This window comes from Pyxicephalus adspersus, chromosome 4 (assembly GCF_032062135.1).
Source record: "Pyxicephalus adspersus chromosome 4, UCB_Pads_2.0, whole genome shotgun sequence".
NCBI lineage: Eukaryota > Metazoa > Chordata > Amphibia > Anura > Pyxicephalidae > Pyxicephalus > Pyxicephalus adspersus.
The window spans coordinates 138,173,121-138,190,396 of NC_092861.1; the positions used below are offsets into that span (position 1 = coordinate 138,173,121).

The window sequence follows — 17,276 nt, forward strand, 5'->3', positions numbered from 1 at the left end:
TATAAAGAATGGACAGAAAGAATGCTGGTAACTCTAACATCAGCTAATGATAGGCTGATGGGCAGTAGCCAGAATCCAGGTGGCAAAGGTAATCCTAGGTGTATCATATATCCTTTATACAGAGTTGCATAACTTTATGGTTGTGGCTACAATTCATGCTCAAGTCAGAATGTGTTGATTTGTAGCCACCCCATTGTGCTGTATAGAGCTGACGCTACAAGTGTGACAATCACGACACACAAGTAATAACAATGATGTACAGCAATATATTACTCAAGTATGATGGTATAATTCTTATTCTATGACCAAGGGTTGAAATAGAGAGGTGCAAAATGTGCTACTGCACAAGCGCTGCAGACTCTTCTCCAAGTCAGTTCTCCAAGACATTTCTGCACAGGGGCCCACTGTTGAACACCTCCCTTACTGGTGAGGACAAGGGGCCTGATTTATTAAAGCTTTCCAAGGCTGGAGAGGATACACTTTCATCAGTAAAGCTGGGTGATCCAGCAAACCTGAAATTGATGTCTTCAAAGTCATTTGCTATTTGCTAGCAAATATTTTGAATCTTGGACCAGATCCATTCCAGGTTTACTGGATCACCCAACTTTACTGAATAAAGTGTATCCTCTCCAGCCTTGCAGAGCTTTATTAAATCAGGTCCAATGACTAGATTAAAATTGAACATTTCTCCTTAGTAAATGAACTCCTTCGTGTTTCTCTTGCTGATGCTTAACTACATGAAAAAAACTGTATTTTTATCTATGGACATCAGTGATTTTTCTGCATGTTTTATGAACTCTCAAAACATTGGGGAAAAAAAACAGTTCACAAAATACACAGCAATGAAAAAAGTACATCTTTAATATTTGTAATTGTTGGCCTGCAACAAATATAGAATCATACTGCCCTCCAGTGGCAATCAGATAAAATACATATGTAATGTTTTCTATATAGATAATTGCTGTAAATACACTGCTCCTACATACACATATTACAGATCTCTCACCTCTACATGCAAGTATTTCAAAGACAGCAGCGCATTACAAAAATTCTCAATACATTTCTGCCAATTAAGGTCCAGAAAGTTACAATATCTTTTGTTTACTGTGCAAAAAGATGTAAAAATAATGTAGATGGTGCAACATTCTAGTAAATTGCAATAATCTGTTTTTGTTTGGTAAAATATAAAAATACATTTTCATACAAAGAACAGTAATGCATGAGATATGAAAACTACCATAGGTAAATGCTTATTTTTTTCAAGGACGGCATCAAAAAACATTTTTATCTATCCTATTCTTTGCAGACTTCTTCTTGTCCATGTGACTCGACACCCAAAGCTTCATTGCGTTGATGGTTCATCAATATCAGGCCTTTGATGGCATCGCTTACTGCCAGCAGTCCTGCATTGTTATTGAGAACATGGAGGACAACTTGGGGCATAAAAAGGAAGAAAGGAATATAGGGTTCTTGGGGCTGATGGATAAGGTAAGTAAATATGCTTTATAAAATTCCTCTAGATTAGCCTTTCTCAACCTTTTTAACATAGGGGAACCTCAGGGGTGTAGTGGGGCGGGCACGGGTGGAAACACCTTGCCCTCACGTTTTTTGGGAATGGGAATGCGTGCCCACTTTTATTTTGCAAAGAATTCTTTGGTGGTCCGTGGCTCTGGCCGGTTCACCCCCCGTGGGTCAGGAGAAGGACCACGTTGGGGGGGCGCACTAACCAGAGCCAGGGACCATGTCTCCCGTATGGAACTGCAGGCTCAGGGCGGTTGGCGGGTTGTCACTCTAAACACAACCCACCCAACCCACAGGACTGAGCCTGAGAAGGGAGAGTGGGCAGGTTCTGGTATCATGACCTCACTCTGGGGGAAGTTTCCTCCCCTTTGACACATAGGCAGGGTTGTAGTGGGATGGGCACGTGCCCCCTCTTCTTCTTTTTTATGGCTAGACCCCTGTGGAACCCTTAATATATTTTCAGGTCTCAGGGAACCACTTCGAACATTTACATTTTTATTATTTATTTAATATGGTGGTCAATGGGATGAAAGTCTTTTACATTGTTAAACAATAGGAACAATGTCACCTTTACAGATTGCCAAAAAGATCGTTGGTGTCACTGATAACTGACCTGAGAGGTACAAATTGCTCATAGCTCAAGGAACCCCCAGCAACCTCTGGAGGAACCCTGGTTGAGAAACACTGGTCTAGACAAAAATTGGCCATCCCACCCAAAAGGAATAAGTTAAGTCTGTCGGGTGAAGTCACCCCCTGTATTTTATATCTCTCAGGGACTCTTGGTTGTGTTGTTGCCCACCTAAACATTTTGGGCATCCCAGTTCCTATTGCATTCTCAACTATACAGAGTAATAGGTGATAATATAGCTTAACAGACAGAGAAGAAAACCATTCTAATACCCTTGTTGACCATTTGTCTAACGTATAAGAACAGCTCTGCCCAAATAAATAATCACAAATCAGATTCCAACTTTGGCAGGTTTGATGGTTGTCACACAACACTGAACAGATATGCCCAAAGCCAGGTTTGTTCTTTGCAATTGCAAAGTGTTCATTCTGTCTTGCAAGACCAATGCCAAAGATGATCGCTTTTATTGTTGCATTCACGGCACACAATGCAGCATTGGTTTGTATGTCCATAGCTGGGTCTTATTGTTGATCACCAGTCCTGGCTGGATTTTTGCTTAATGAACCTGAGACTCAAGTAATAGAGAAGAAGAAAACCAGCACTGATACCAATGAGTGTAAGAAAGGAGGCGTAGAGCGGGTACGCGTCCATCTCCATACTTTCCACAATCTATAAAGAACAGAAAACAATGCTTAGTATTACCATTTACCAACCATGTCATCATGTCATTGTTCACTCACTATAGTTTCAATCATTATATCTGAGGATCAAACAACATAATCACGGGCTAGATGTGTTTGCAACAAGATTTTGTATATCAGGTTTCTAGGAGTACAATAATGTATATGTGAAGCCCAAAGTTATGTTTCTTTTAGATTTAAAATTGTAACAGGAACAAAAGGTGAGGTGATCTTTCAATGGAAATACATTTTTGGTGACAACTTACTTGGGAGAGATTTTCTTTGACTGAATTCTATGTGTAGCTTACGGTGTAAAAGTTCCAGAAAGAGGCGTGAAAGGTTCAGAAGGTAGGTAGGTCTTACATAGCATGATGGAAAGAATGATTCTAGAGTGGGGTATTTATTAAAGATACCATGCAGAAGTCCTACTCTGCAGAAAGGGTAGCAGCTAGCTTTTGGTGTATTTTTTAAAAATGTTGTTTGTTTTTGTTTTTTTAAGTGCAACATCCCTTTTTTTAACCACGGTGATCAAGAATTAATACCTACATCACGCATCCTGGGAGGCTCCTGGCTGCTCCTTCTGCACATGCCCAAGCATCTAGGTCACGTGCAGAAGGAACCCTTACATCAATAGAAATAAAAAATTGCCGATCTCACTGAGCATGCATGGGGCAATTCTTTTCCTAATCTTTGTCACCTGAATTCATGCCTGCACAGTGCAAGATCGGGTGACGCAGGAAGAAGAACACAGAAAAAGAAGGAAGACAATGTCCGCCTGGTGCTACCTCTGTGCCTGGCCAAAGACAGATACCGGGACAACGCAGGACCCGATGGAAGAAACCTCCCGACAGATATACTGCTTCGTGGGATTGAAGGTATGTGTGATTTTTTTTGTTTTGGGTTTACTTTTACCGCATCAAACTTTGTATTTAGTTTTAGGATTTTATGATCTTGTGACGGTAAACTTCAAATATTTAGGAAGATATCTTACCAATTCTCCAGGAATCGTGAGGGTAATATTTTGCAATTGGACTTTGTATGTTGTATCTGTAAACTGAACCTGCATGAGTCCTGCAAAGCTCCAACGCATGAAGGACACAAAAGAGATCCAGAAAGGCACTGAAAGAATTTTTAACAGAATCAGTGTTAAAGCTTCTTATGTCATCATCTATTATTATCATCAAAATGATTCATCTAATGTATATTGTTAGCAAACAATATAATTCATTCATTGTTTTCCTTTTTGTCCACAAAACTGTAGGACGGAATTCCAAGTCATCTTGGAAAGACTAAAATGTTATTAAAAATAAAACCCAGTGATGGGGCATTTCCTTACAGGTATTATGCCAAAGTCCTTTAAACTTTTATAGAGGTATTATATTTATTTAGAGGGGAATTTAATAGTAATTAAAACTCCAGTTGAAAAATTATCTTTTGTAATTAGGCGGTGAAAATATTACACCTAGATGTACCCAATTAGGACAATACCCCATTAGGACAAACCACACTGCAATTAGGACAACTTCCACCCATGCCACCCATAACTAGATAACCTAGTTTCCATCCTTGATGTAATTCAGGTGCTAGGAAAGGTAGGAGATAGCTTTTTATTGGATGATAATTCCTTTATGCTACACTGAACCCTTCTATTAAGGAAACTACAAAAGTAGGCTGCAAGCTGAAAGGTGGACTACATACCAATTGTAGCATGAGAAATACACCCTGTCCACTCATCTGCTCCCAGTCCTACAATTGTAGCTTCAGCTGCAGTTGTCCACCATTAAATAAATAAAAATTATAATGATTTATAAGAATTCTTCCCCGTAGTGGTATAGACCTACCTGTCCAGAGATTATCCAGCCTGATAATGAATCCTCCGGTCAGATAGCTAGCTGTGAAGATGGCATTACTGAGGAAGGAGGATATCTGAAGGGTGGGGAACAGGGCAGACATCCATAGGGCCATAGTACGGCTGCAATAAACCACCAGCCACATAAGCAGGAAGTTCATTAGGAAGTTTTCTGGTAAGGGGTTCAGATTGGCCAGCCAGTAAATGGGGACACTGTAGAAAACAACAAAGGCAAAGTGTTCTGGAAGCTCACCAATGACCTAGAAGAAAAAGTGGAAAATTATATCAGAAAACGTTGCATTTCATTGTTTGTTCTGAAGATATTGGCAACCAACAGGGAGCTAAACAAATATTGGGAATATTTATCTCATAAGCAAAGAGTCCTCCACCCTTTGTTTTTTCTCTTACTGTACATTGGTGTTTTAATACAGCATGCTACAGTGCATAGGTGAGCCAACAATACAGACATGTGGTGGTACCATGGTCAACTGTCTACACCAGAAACTGCAAATCCAGGGAAATTAAAATTCTACATTTTGCATCACTTCTTGATGATATTATAACAACATTATTCGTTACTAAATCCCATTCTATGCTACAACTAATAAACAGCCGCGGGCAAACATCAGTTTAGGTAAAATTGGTGTAACATTGAACATAATATTTAGAGTATTTTGACCATGTTTGGATAAAATAACAGTTAGGTTCTGTGTTAGGTTTTATCGGTGTCTATTTCTTTTCTGGAAACATGTACAGACTCCATTTCTTCTGATATCTGGGTTAGGTAGAGATGGCAAATTGAAATTCAGGACAATAATGTAGGACACTCAGATGTTCTCATGGGTTCAGTTTTATATTCTAATATCTAATTGAAGTATACATTAAAGAGAATCTATTTGTCTATTAAATATTGCAATTTTCTAAAAATGTATAAAACAATGGAATTGAAATTACCTTAGCAAAAAAATAAGGAGTAATAGAATAAAGTCCATCTTCCAGCTCATGATAAAGCATAGCTCTTTCTGAATGACCTGAAACAAATGGAAAAAAAAAATGTAAAATGATGCTTGTATTGTTTTGTTGTGTTGAGTTTATTATTTAAAGCCAATTCATACTTAAGTGTCCTGTTGCTGTGTGTAATGCAAACACAATAATTGTGTTTTATAGCATGCTTTAACTTGCGTTGTGTTAAGGCAACCCCTTCATTGTGAATGGGTGGTTACTGAACACCCACATGACCAGATTTCAAAATTAAGTTCACCACATGGCATGGTATATGTGTTATTGTGCACTGCCGTGTATTAGGCTCTCCAATACAATGCTTCGGGGTATCAATTTCAAAAGAATGGTTTGCACTGCACCACACAAAACAGGTGTGTTGCCTTGTGTTATGCTATTGCACAATAATGCCTTTTAGTATATATATTTAGTCAGGTTGAAAAAAGTCCATCATGTTCAGCCACTAGGGAAATAAACATATCAGATATAAAATAAATAAACATGTCAGATATAAAATTCCATGGAGATAGTTGATCCAGAGGAAGGCAAAAGAAAACTCTGATTCAATTTGCTCCAACAAGGGAAACAAATTCCTTACTGATTCCATGAGGCAATCGGATGTTCTCCGGATCAACAGTCTCTGTTATCTTTACTTTAAAGCCTTAATACCCAGTTATATTCTGTGCTTCTAAAATAGCATCCAGCTTTTTTTTAAAGCAATCTATAAAACTTGCTGAAACTATTTTCTGAGGGAGCCAATTCCTATATGCTGCCACAAAACTTTATTTTGGCCCCTAAAAGTTTTATTTAATATCTGGTCTACATGTAAAAGGCTCAGTCAACAAGATGTTTGGTCAGCAAAAATGCTTTATTAGAGCAATAAAAGGGCAACATTAAAATAGGTCACGTAAAAGAAGGAAATAGACGGATAGTCAAGAAATGGATGGTCCACACGTACATGATAGGCAAGATACCATATGTATGGACAAAGCTACCACTTAACACTGAAAACTTATTTATATAAAAGGCAAAAAAAGAAGACTGGGGTTGTGTTTCACATCTCCAACTTCATAACTTTTAACATTAGGATCATATTCTTTGTTAAAAAAAAAAAAAATCATTATTAGTGCCAACTGCTTACTTAAAGTTACTTACATTACTGCTTTTAATGTTTCACATTTCCAACTTTATAACTTTTAAAAAAATAAGTTCACATTCTTTTGTAAAAAAAAAAAAAAATTTAACTCGTGGGAATAGTAGTACCAACTCCTTACTTAAAGTACTCACATTTTGCAACAACGTCCAAGACAACAGCAAAGGGTGTGAGCGAGCCTTTCATGAACAGCAGAGCCACAGTATCTTGTATGGAGAGTGGATTTGCACCTTGTCCATAATATAGAAACCCAATTAACAGCGCCATCAAAACAGCTTCAGCACCATGGATGATCAACGTTGTCAGATCCCTTAAGTCATTGGAAACATGACGACTAAGATGGAAAAGAATACAAAAGAAAAAGCTTTACAAACTTTGTATGTTTGAATGTCTTTTTCAGAAAAAAAGCTTACCTTGCAAAAAAGGTAAATGCCACTGAAACTAGTACTATACAAATATCTGTCCCCAATCCTCTACAATTGTTATCTATTATATAATTTCAGTGTATTGTAAATATACAAGTCCTTTAATATATCTGACCATACAAAAACTTTATTGCATACCACATCTTAAAAAAAGTCAATTATAAACAAAATCTTTAAACATGGATTATGTTCAATTTTGCAATATATTTGCTCATTTTGCTCAATAATTTCCTTATTCATTCATGTTGGTTCTCTACTATTATATTCTATTTGTTTTTCTAACTTGAAATGAAAGAAGTGACATAAAGGATTTCCCTATTAACGTTTGAAAAAAAAATTAAAGTCAGGATTGCCCAAAATTGTTATAGTTTTTCTTTTTAGGTTTAGGTTTTAGGCACTAAAAGTGTTCTGAAATCTTTGGTGGATATTTATTGCTATCTGTGTTTATATGGAGTAGGTTTATTCTTACTTCTATATCAAAAGCTAAAAAAAAGAAAATTTCTATCTGTAATTACACCTAAATGTGTTTTGAATAGAGAGGTGGTAGGTTAGGACCAACAAAAAAAGATTTAACTGCTGTTTGTGCCCCTATTTGGAACATATATATTAAATATTTTTGTTTTTTAATTTAAAAAAATTATTTAAAAAAAATATTAAATTTTTTTTTAAATGTATTCAATTGAGTATTTTGACATGATTTTGTGTTTCATACTTTATTAAACTCATTCTATTATATTGTACTGTAAAATAAATTTTCATGAAAAACAATGTACCACTTTTAGACATAAATCCGGACAGAAATGAACGGCCCAGAAGGTTAATACAGTCCAAGGTCAATTTTACAGGGAAGCCAATTACCCTAACTGCATGTTTTTGGAAAAGTTGTTAGTGAAATGGGAAAACAAGGGAAATCTTCCAAACAAAGATTTATTTGTGGAGTTGTTAGTAGACATTAGGCCTCACGTTGTTATTATTATATATTACCCACCTTTTAAAGAGCTGATAATAATGCTACATAATACTAATAAGAATTAGACTCCAAGGTGACCTACTTTAGCAATACTGAAAATTGGTGAATTCCTTTAGGTAGCTCATCCTTCTCATGTTTCCCAATAGTGATTACTTTATCCTTTGTAGGTGTTTGCACACTAACAACAGAGGAAAAAAGAAAGCAAATTAATAGTAAAAAACAGTATTGTAATGCAAGATGTGAACACCACCCAAGACATCCTATTATTACCTCAATAAACACATAAAATGGGTCTGATTTAATAAAGCTCTCCAAGGCTGGAGAGGATACACGTTCATCAGTGAACCTGGGTGATCCAGCAAACCTGGAATGGATTTCTTAAAGTCATTTGCTATTTGTAAGCAAATATTTTAAATCTTGGATCCATTTTAGGTTTTTGGCATAACCCAGGTTCATTGATAAAAGTGTATCCTCTCCAGTCTTGGGGAGCTTTAATAAAGCAGGCCCAGTGTGCCTCGTGAGTCAATAATACAAACTTGTAAGCAATAAACAGTCTGCTAATTGATAAATATCATTATTATTTCAACAATGCAATATGGTTAACATTAAGAGATCAACATCCTAGCGTCAGGTCCAGTACTAATCTTTTCCCAAAAGGCCAATGGATCATAGCTTAGCTAAAATCATAGACAAGCAAAGTTTGAGACAGCAACAGATAGATAGATAGACCTTAATTAAATATTATGCATGGGCTGGGATATCTGGAGGTGACCATTAAAGTGAGCAGGGGTGGCAAGAGTTCAGTAGTTATGTAGTTGAGGGGTGCAGGATGTGTTAGGTAAACAAAGCTTTACCAGTAGTTGAATGTAGAGGGTCGGATTCTGAGAAGCAGGTTCTAATAGCATTGAACTTGGTATAGACATACCAGTGTCAGCTAAAGCTACTCTAGTTCTATCATGAAAAGCAAACAAAACATATGGAGACAAAAAAGCAACCCAACAGACCCTCAGCTGGACCAGACCCTCAGAGGCCTGAGGACTAGAAATGGTACAATTTAACACAAAACATACCTGGTCTCACTAGAGGTTAGTTCTCTGTTTTCATCCTGTGCTTTCCACAGAAAATCATCAAAATCTTTGACTTTTTGTTGGAAAATATCAGACAGAGATTTGGTTCTCTCCAAACATTCCATCTCCTGCTCTCTAGTTCGTTGGTCAATGCTGGTAAGATCAACTAATAAAGACAAAGAGGGAGATCACTGTATAGAAGATGTTGGGGAGCACTGAGGTCTGTTTAAAAAATATTATATAATAATATGGGAAAAAACATAATTTGTAAAGAAAAAGTATAAGGGTGCAACAGTCATATAACCATGTTCAAGGAGGAGACCTCTTCAGGATGTGAAGGTTGACTTTCATTCATGAGTAAAAAGTTTTACTCTTTTTCTTTATTTAGGCCAGTCCTACTTGATCATTTTAACATGAGGAGCCCTTGAAAAAACTTTTGGATATTCATGGATCCCCTGCTATAGTTACTATGTCTACACCATACATTACACTAGAGTGGGGTGGTCAGTGGGAAGAAAGACAGGGGCATGAATGTCACCATTACTGATAGCCAAAAAGATCATTTGTTTCCCCTTAATTTGACCTTATAGGCATAAATTGTTTTTTGCTCGGGGACCCCTAGCAACCTTTGGAGGAACACTATGGCCCCAAGGAACCCTGGTTCAGAAACACTGATTAAAAATGTCCAGGAATATTCTTTATTTTACTGTCCTGTTGACACAGTGTTCTGTACTGACACACCGGTATCACCAGAATAAGAACTGAGCGAGATCTCTCCCAGACATGGACAGCCAGTTTGGATCTACATTGAGATTTCCCTCACTTCGTTTCCCAATGGCAAGGAAACAAGTGTGAGAAAATATGTTTAGGATTCACGAATATTATAAAAAATTGATTACAAAATATGTATTCTAGCAGCCAAAAGTTGATTGGTATGGATTGTTTAAAAAACAGTGTAATAAAAAAAACAAATTATTTAAAAATTCATATAAATAAATATACATATATGTATATATATTTATATATATATATATATATATATATATATATATATATATATATTCAATATATGTAACTGTCTTAATATTATTTCCTTGACAAGCTAACACAAGCATCCGTGAAACGCGTAGAATTCAATTACATTAGGATACTACATACAGTTGATCTTAGGCTGTGATTGTTTATGTGTTTTAAGGTTGTTGGTATTTGGTTATTTTGTACCATGATTTTAAAGATATATGTACAATAAAGTTTGATGGCATTTTAATATTATTTAAACTTCTTGATGCCTTAATTTTTTTCCATGATACATATACATGTTTATGTCGGCTGTGGTATCGTTTTGCAGAAACAGCTATATTCTGTTATAGATTTTAGACTAACTTACCGTAAAAATCAGCAGGGTTGCTGTATCTTGGGCATGGATAACCTATGGAAGTGAAATACTGCACCATGTCTTTAGCTGTTCCAGAGTAGATTGTGGCCCCTGATGACAGGAGGAGAACCAAATCAAAAAGCTGGAATATATCAGATCGGGGCTGATGGATTGACAATAAAACCAAACGGTTTCCCCTGGCGAGCCTGGACAACGTTATCACAAGATTGTGAGCTGTAAAACTGTCCAAGCCAGAGGTAGGTTCATCAAGAATCAAAATGCCTGTAAGAAAAAAAAAGAAATTAACCTAAAACATATTGAGTTTTGGGTTTTGGGGGACACTGTGACTATTTTTTTTACAATCTTTTAGTAACAAAGTATCTATAATAAAAGTCTAAAATACTATAATAAAATATAACAAAAGTTGATAATAACATGAACATAACATATTGTCAATGTCCTATATTGGTCGGGCCACCTCCCTTATCTCAAATCACCTATTTTAAGTAGGTGAAAATGTACCTAAGGGTCTTCCCACAAGATTTTGCCCTCTGTGCTTTACACAAGACAAGGACAGTGACATCATGCCCAGAGGGAAATGCTAGTAAGGTAAAGTTACCCTTAAGAGCTTATAGTAAGTAATCTGCAAAGCGGAAGGGGGCATTGCTAGTGTTAGTAGACCTACCATGTAAGTGGTAGGTCCATTTTAACTAACACACAAACCTTTCATACAACTATATTATTGGATTTATGTTTTCTTTTTTTGGAAAAAAACAGTACAAAGAGTTGTGAACACATCTTGAAGATGACTTGCTCCACAATGGCCACAACTACAAATGTCATTGGCTTGTTTTGAAACTCTCCACTGTTTGTTAAGAATATGTAAAAACCTGAATGTCCTCAGTCTGGCAACAGATTTACTTAAAAGCTAATTTCATGCTTCTTACCAGGGTTCCACAGAAGTTGGACTGCAATGCTGACTCTTCTTCTCTCTCCTCCAGAAACTCCTCTGGTGTACTCATTCCCCACTTTAGTGTTTGCACATTGCCGTAACCTCAGCTCTGCTATAACATCTTCTACCTTTCAAAAATTAAAATAATAGGCTTACAAACAGCAGGTAAAGATTTAGGGTATATTGTATCAAAAACAGCTCAAGATTAAGGACGAGAAATAACATTGTGGTAGAAAGTAGAAGCACTGGACTATTAGCTTTGCTTGCATTTGTTTTAAATACCTTGATGTTCCTTGTAGATTAGTAAGAAGCTTTCTAGTCCCTAGGTGCTTTTAGGACAATCCTTATGATTGGTAGATGAAAGGCAAGTAATGAAAGTGCCAATCCACTAGTATGTGGTCAGAATGAATTTTGTACAGTAAAATCTTTCACGGCGTTTAGGGGGCTTCATTAGATCCCCCTTTAACAATGCTGTAAAAATAGACCAAGGTCTGGGCTGAAATGATACATCTGTTGAGATATGGCTGCAAAGCACCTCTTTAGGCTTTTCATTCCACGTGCCTTACAGGGCTGATCACAGTTCAATCAGAGTACTGTAGTGAACATGCAGAAAATGCCATTTTACAAACACAAGGAAGGATGATTCTTCTCCAGCTTACCTTGGTATATTACCAATATTGTCCTTTATTCACAAAAAACAGCAGGCATTACAATTTGACAAGTAGGGTCTCACGGAAACCTTTCTCTCTGCCAGCTTGTGATGGCTGCTGTTTTATGTGAATAAAGGAAATGAATATCCCTATACCAAGCACTGGCACAAATTCCTATTTCCTATGATTGTTGATTCCACTGAACAAAATAAAGGAAAATTGAAAGTTGCCATTAAAAGCCAGTAACCAATTCTATATGCACATACTTATTCATGCCACAGCTGTGTATTTGCACAATGCAAATATATTTGATTTTTGGTTTTGGAATATGTTTTAGGAACAGCTCAGCCAGGTCCACATTCTTTTTCTTGTGCCTGGTAATTTTCACATGTATGCCACTGCATTGAATGACATGGTATTAGCATGTATTATAGATCTGGTACTAGGCAGGTAAGAAAAAGAAAACATTTGGTCTGTAAAGTTTCTTAAAATTAATAATTCATAAAGATGAATAAATCTAATTTATTGTATTCATGTAAATATGTAGCTCACCCGCTTTTGCCGCTGCTGGTCTGAGTAGGATTTAGGCAGGCGGAGTTTGGCGATAAATGACAAAGTTTCTCGGACTGTTAGATGTGGCAACAACTGATCATCCTGACGGACATGAGCAACACACTTCTTCACCAAATGCTTTGTGCTGAGTTTTCCATTAATAAGGATTTGTCCTGATTTAATCTTCCCACCTTCGTCCTTACATGTGATGATGTCCAAAAGAGTCGTCCTTCCACACCCTAAATGGACATTATTAATTTATTTTGATACATTTACGGGCTTGGACACAAATTACAGAAATGTCTCCAATTATGAATTGGCCAACCTCAAAATTGTTATGCTTATCAACATACAAATCCTAATCATTGACCTCAGGGGTCAGTTACTAAGTATCTCTGAACATACTTTCAACTATTTTTTATATATATATTTATTTAAATACCATTAAAAACATTAAATTAGGATATACTCACTCATCATATTTTGCAGTTTTATTACATTTTAACAGTTCTTCTAGATCCACCTCAACATTGAAACTAGCTAATGTTTACCACTTACATACAATTCTCCCTTGTGTTAAATTAGTAGCACTTTTGTTTTCTGTCTAGCAATCCTCATTTATGTAATATTTGATATTATAATAATAACAGTGTTAAAAGTTAAAAAATATGAAAGTTCCAAATTAAGCAATATGTACAAATCAAAACTCGAGCAAACATCCATCTGTAAACATCTGTGTATCAAATGTAATGTCTTAGTAAGTTACTAAATAAATAAATAAATAAATATTAATATTGTTTGTAATAGACGTTATCTTCAAATATTCTTGGAATATTGTGGAACAGTCACAGACATAACTCATTGCATCTAATCTACTATGTAGCAACAAATTAAATGTATATCTTTCTACAGAGATAATACAAGGAAATGTAATAAATCTAATTTTAGTATTGAGTTTACATTCCTGCTTTACAATATGAAATGGTACCAAATGTTGGAATGATTCCATAGTGGAAAGAAGATAAAGGAGTAAACAATGATTAATAAAGCAGGAAAAAAAATTTAAAGAGGACAGACAGGCAGAAAGAATGTAGGAAAGGAATGAAAGATGGATGTGAGAAAGGCAGAGAAGGCAAAAAGGAAGACAGGTCAAAAGGATGTAAAGAAGGAAGATGGAATGCAAAAAGGCATGAAGTAAGATGTAAGGAAGAAGGAAGAAAAACAAATAGGAAGCATTAAAAAGGAAAGACAGAAGGCAGACAGAAAAAAATGTAAAGAAGAAAGGTAGGCAGGCAGAATTTAAAGAAGAGAGAAAGGCAGAAAGGGAAGATATAAAGAAGGGGGGAAAGCAGTTAGGACAGTTGAAAGGAATGAAGCAAAGCGAGTAGGAAGAATATAAATAAGGAAGAAAGAAGGCAGTCAGGAAAGATGAAAAGAAGAAAGGCAGGCAGTAAGAATGTAAGGAAGGAATTTGACATTTAATAATTCCTCCCACCTAACCAGGAAAGATCACAAAAAGAAAAACTTTTTACCTGAATTCCCAATGACTGCCAACATTTGTCCACTACTGACTCGTATATTTAGATTTGTCATTGTTGCTGTTTCAGATCCTTTGTTCCATTCCCAGGGCATTTTAAACTCTGCAAGCTTTTCATACCATGGGATCTGAGCATTTAAATTAACCTTGAAGGAAATATTTGATTCATTTTAGAGATTTTTTAGGGTAACTGAACATGTGAATTATACAAATTCAAAGTGGTGCTCTTTTGCTCTAAATATCAGGTTCACAATGTCAGAAATGACACTGCATTACTTCCTCCCCCTCATTCTTACCTGATAGCTCAAATCTTTAACTTCCAGGATATTTGGTGGTCCTGAGTATGTAAAATACAAGCTGTTGTCTTCTTCAGGTACAAATAAGTCCGGAACTATGTCTGACTGCAAAGGAAAGAATGCACCCATTACTCCAAGGAAATGAAAGCGTTCCTATATGAACAGCATGGGAAACTGAACTTAAAAGTCAAAGTGTTAAAATATTAAACCGCATTTAAACCCAAAAACAAAATGTTACTCTTACATTAACCTGATCCTGCTAATGACACACTTTCACAATTTCACCAAAATGATAACTTCCAACTACACACATTTTGCTGCCTAAAATACCTTCAGAATAAAATCTACTCTATCTATTTCTTTAGCAATGTGTATTGCTAATTTGGCTTTCTGTATAGAGCTCTATTTATAAAACAGGGAATCTGACATTCCCTGAAGCATTCCCTGGTGGGAATTACTGCCATTGAAAAACATGGACCTAGAAGATTCCCACAAGGGAATATTTAAGTGAATGTCTGATTCCTTGTTTTATAAATAGTGGCCTTTATTTGTATTTGTGTTATTTGTATTTTTGTTTTTTTCCTGTATTCAGTATTTGTATGTAGTAGCTATTTATGTAAGAACTTTAGATGGCAAGCTTTTTTGGAGCTGATGTGAATCTTGGAGTATTAGGAATAATGCAATGTTAGATTTTGGTATTTCCTTCTTTATTTGATTTTTTACTTTTTAGTGAACTCAGAAAAGATAGTTGTATATCATTCAATGGCGACAGCAATAACACAGTGCAAAGTAGATTCAAAGACAAAATTCATTATTGGAACGTAAAACGTTTTAATGTTTATAAAACATGTATGAAACATTTACCTTTTGCTATTTTTTGTTTTCCCTTTTTTGCTCTTTGGAATAGTTTTCAAAGTCAAATCTATTCTCTTGGCACTCCCAACTGATTTAAAAAAAAATGATCCTTAATTCTATGACTGCCAGAGATTCCTGAATTAATTTGTGTCTTTAAATGTATATTTGCGCACAATGTAGCTAGAAGCATTAGGCTATAGCAAACATTTTTAACAATGCGATTAAACTGCTGCTACTAGACATTAATTGTAAAGATTTGCATTTGATTGCTGAAGTGTTGTAACAAAGGACTTTACAGAATATCATAAAGTTGCAGTCAATTACACACAATTGGAAGATTGTGCTATCATATGAGAATAATTGCTACTACAAACTAGCTTTTCGAATAGTTAGCCTTTTTTTCTGTGCTCAGTAGCTAGAGATTTTAGTAGAGTGCATGAACTGATAAAAATCTCATACCAAGACAGAACAAATCTAGCCCAGCCTGTACCAGAAAATATGGTGGCCAAAAGTTTTCATCAACTGCACTGTAGCCAAGTGTAGATTTGTTGCTAATATACTCTGATATTTCCAGTCCTTTTCTATTTGGCTGCGGCTCCATAACTTATGATTGGGGTGCACTTATTGAACTACAGGACAGCTACCATTTATTTAACTACTGTTCATAGAGTACAAATGCCACAAGTTTATCCATGTTCATTATATCAGCCATGCAAGAACACCCGTGTACTACTGACATATATCTGGATTTATCTGTTTTGTTGGGAAAGTTAACTTACGTTGGCAGCATTACTAATTTCACAAAGTTGCTGTTTCTAACTTAAAATGTTTTAGTTATGACTAATAGACCACTGCTACAAAACTCGGATTTTAGGGGGTACGGGAAACTTTATGTTTGCTTTTGTGTATATATGTCCAAAACGAATATTCTGGAGATTTACCCCATGTGATTTGTTCGATCTCTCAGAGAACTTATTATTGAGATCTCTGTTCTGAGATCCTGGGTCTCCACACCATCTTTTGTCATTATGAAGGATTTCTGTATTCCCTAGTAAAATTTTTAAATTATATACAAAGGAGCTTGAGCACAAAAAGTGGGCACAGACATCTGGAACTTCCAGGTGGACAGAAGCAGATTTGGAAACTATGGCAGGGAGATTCCATTTATAATGCTAAAAAACTATAAATCTCAAACTGGAATTTTAAATATTGTTGGTTACTGTTTTAGTTCATTTTTGTTTTTCTTCTATTACTCTCCTTTACACCATGCATAACAATATCCCTGCTTTGTGATAATGTTATATTTTGATAACACTAATTCGCAAATACAAATTTGCAGGACTTGATGTCAAAAATTGGATTATTGTATGTACTTCCATCTATTTATTTGTATTGTTTCTTTTTTTCATTGCATAAATTAAAAAAGAAAGTTAAGATGCTAAAAACTGACTGATGTATAATAATCACTTTCATTTATAATAAATAAAAGTTGTACGTACCTTTACAGACGGAAACCGACTTTGCCTTTTCACCAGCTCCATCTGGCCATCCCCTTCCATTTTGTATCCTACTCTATGAGCACAAGTCCTGATCCCTTCGCCAGTGTTCTTGTTGCGTTCAGCTCCCTCTGAGAGGTCACTAAACTCTGCTGACTGCCTGAATAGACACTAGTAGGTCATCCCAGCCCTGCTGTATTACACACGCCCTTTTCAAGGTAAATGTCGCTTAATAAATTGCTTTGTCTATTTAGATATAATGTACGAGTCT

The 17,276-nt window shown here is 35.9% G+C and overlaps 1 protein-coding gene across 1 annotated transcript; it reads right to left on the bottom strand.

The window, feature by feature from the left end:
• Nucleotides 1-1,868: 1,868 nt before the first annotated feature.
• On the bottom strand, nucleotides 1,869-17,104 carry ABCG8 (ATP binding cassette subfamily G member 8). The gene is given in 13 exon segments (XM_072410468.1): nucleotides 1,869-2,818; nucleotides 3,821-3,948; nucleotides 4,671-4,938; nucleotides 5,633-5,709; nucleotides 6,965-7,164; nucleotides 8,308-8,345; nucleotides 9,265-9,458; nucleotides 10,680-10,949; nucleotides 11,615-11,747; nucleotides 12,822-13,060; nucleotides 14,354-14,504; nucleotides 14,655-14,759; nucleotides 17,009-17,104. Coding segments are annotated over 13 exon segments (2,001 nt in total). The 5' UTR covers nucleotides 17,069-17,104; the 3' UTR covers nucleotides 1,869-2,680.
• Nucleotides 17,105-17,276: the final 172 nt, after the last annotated feature.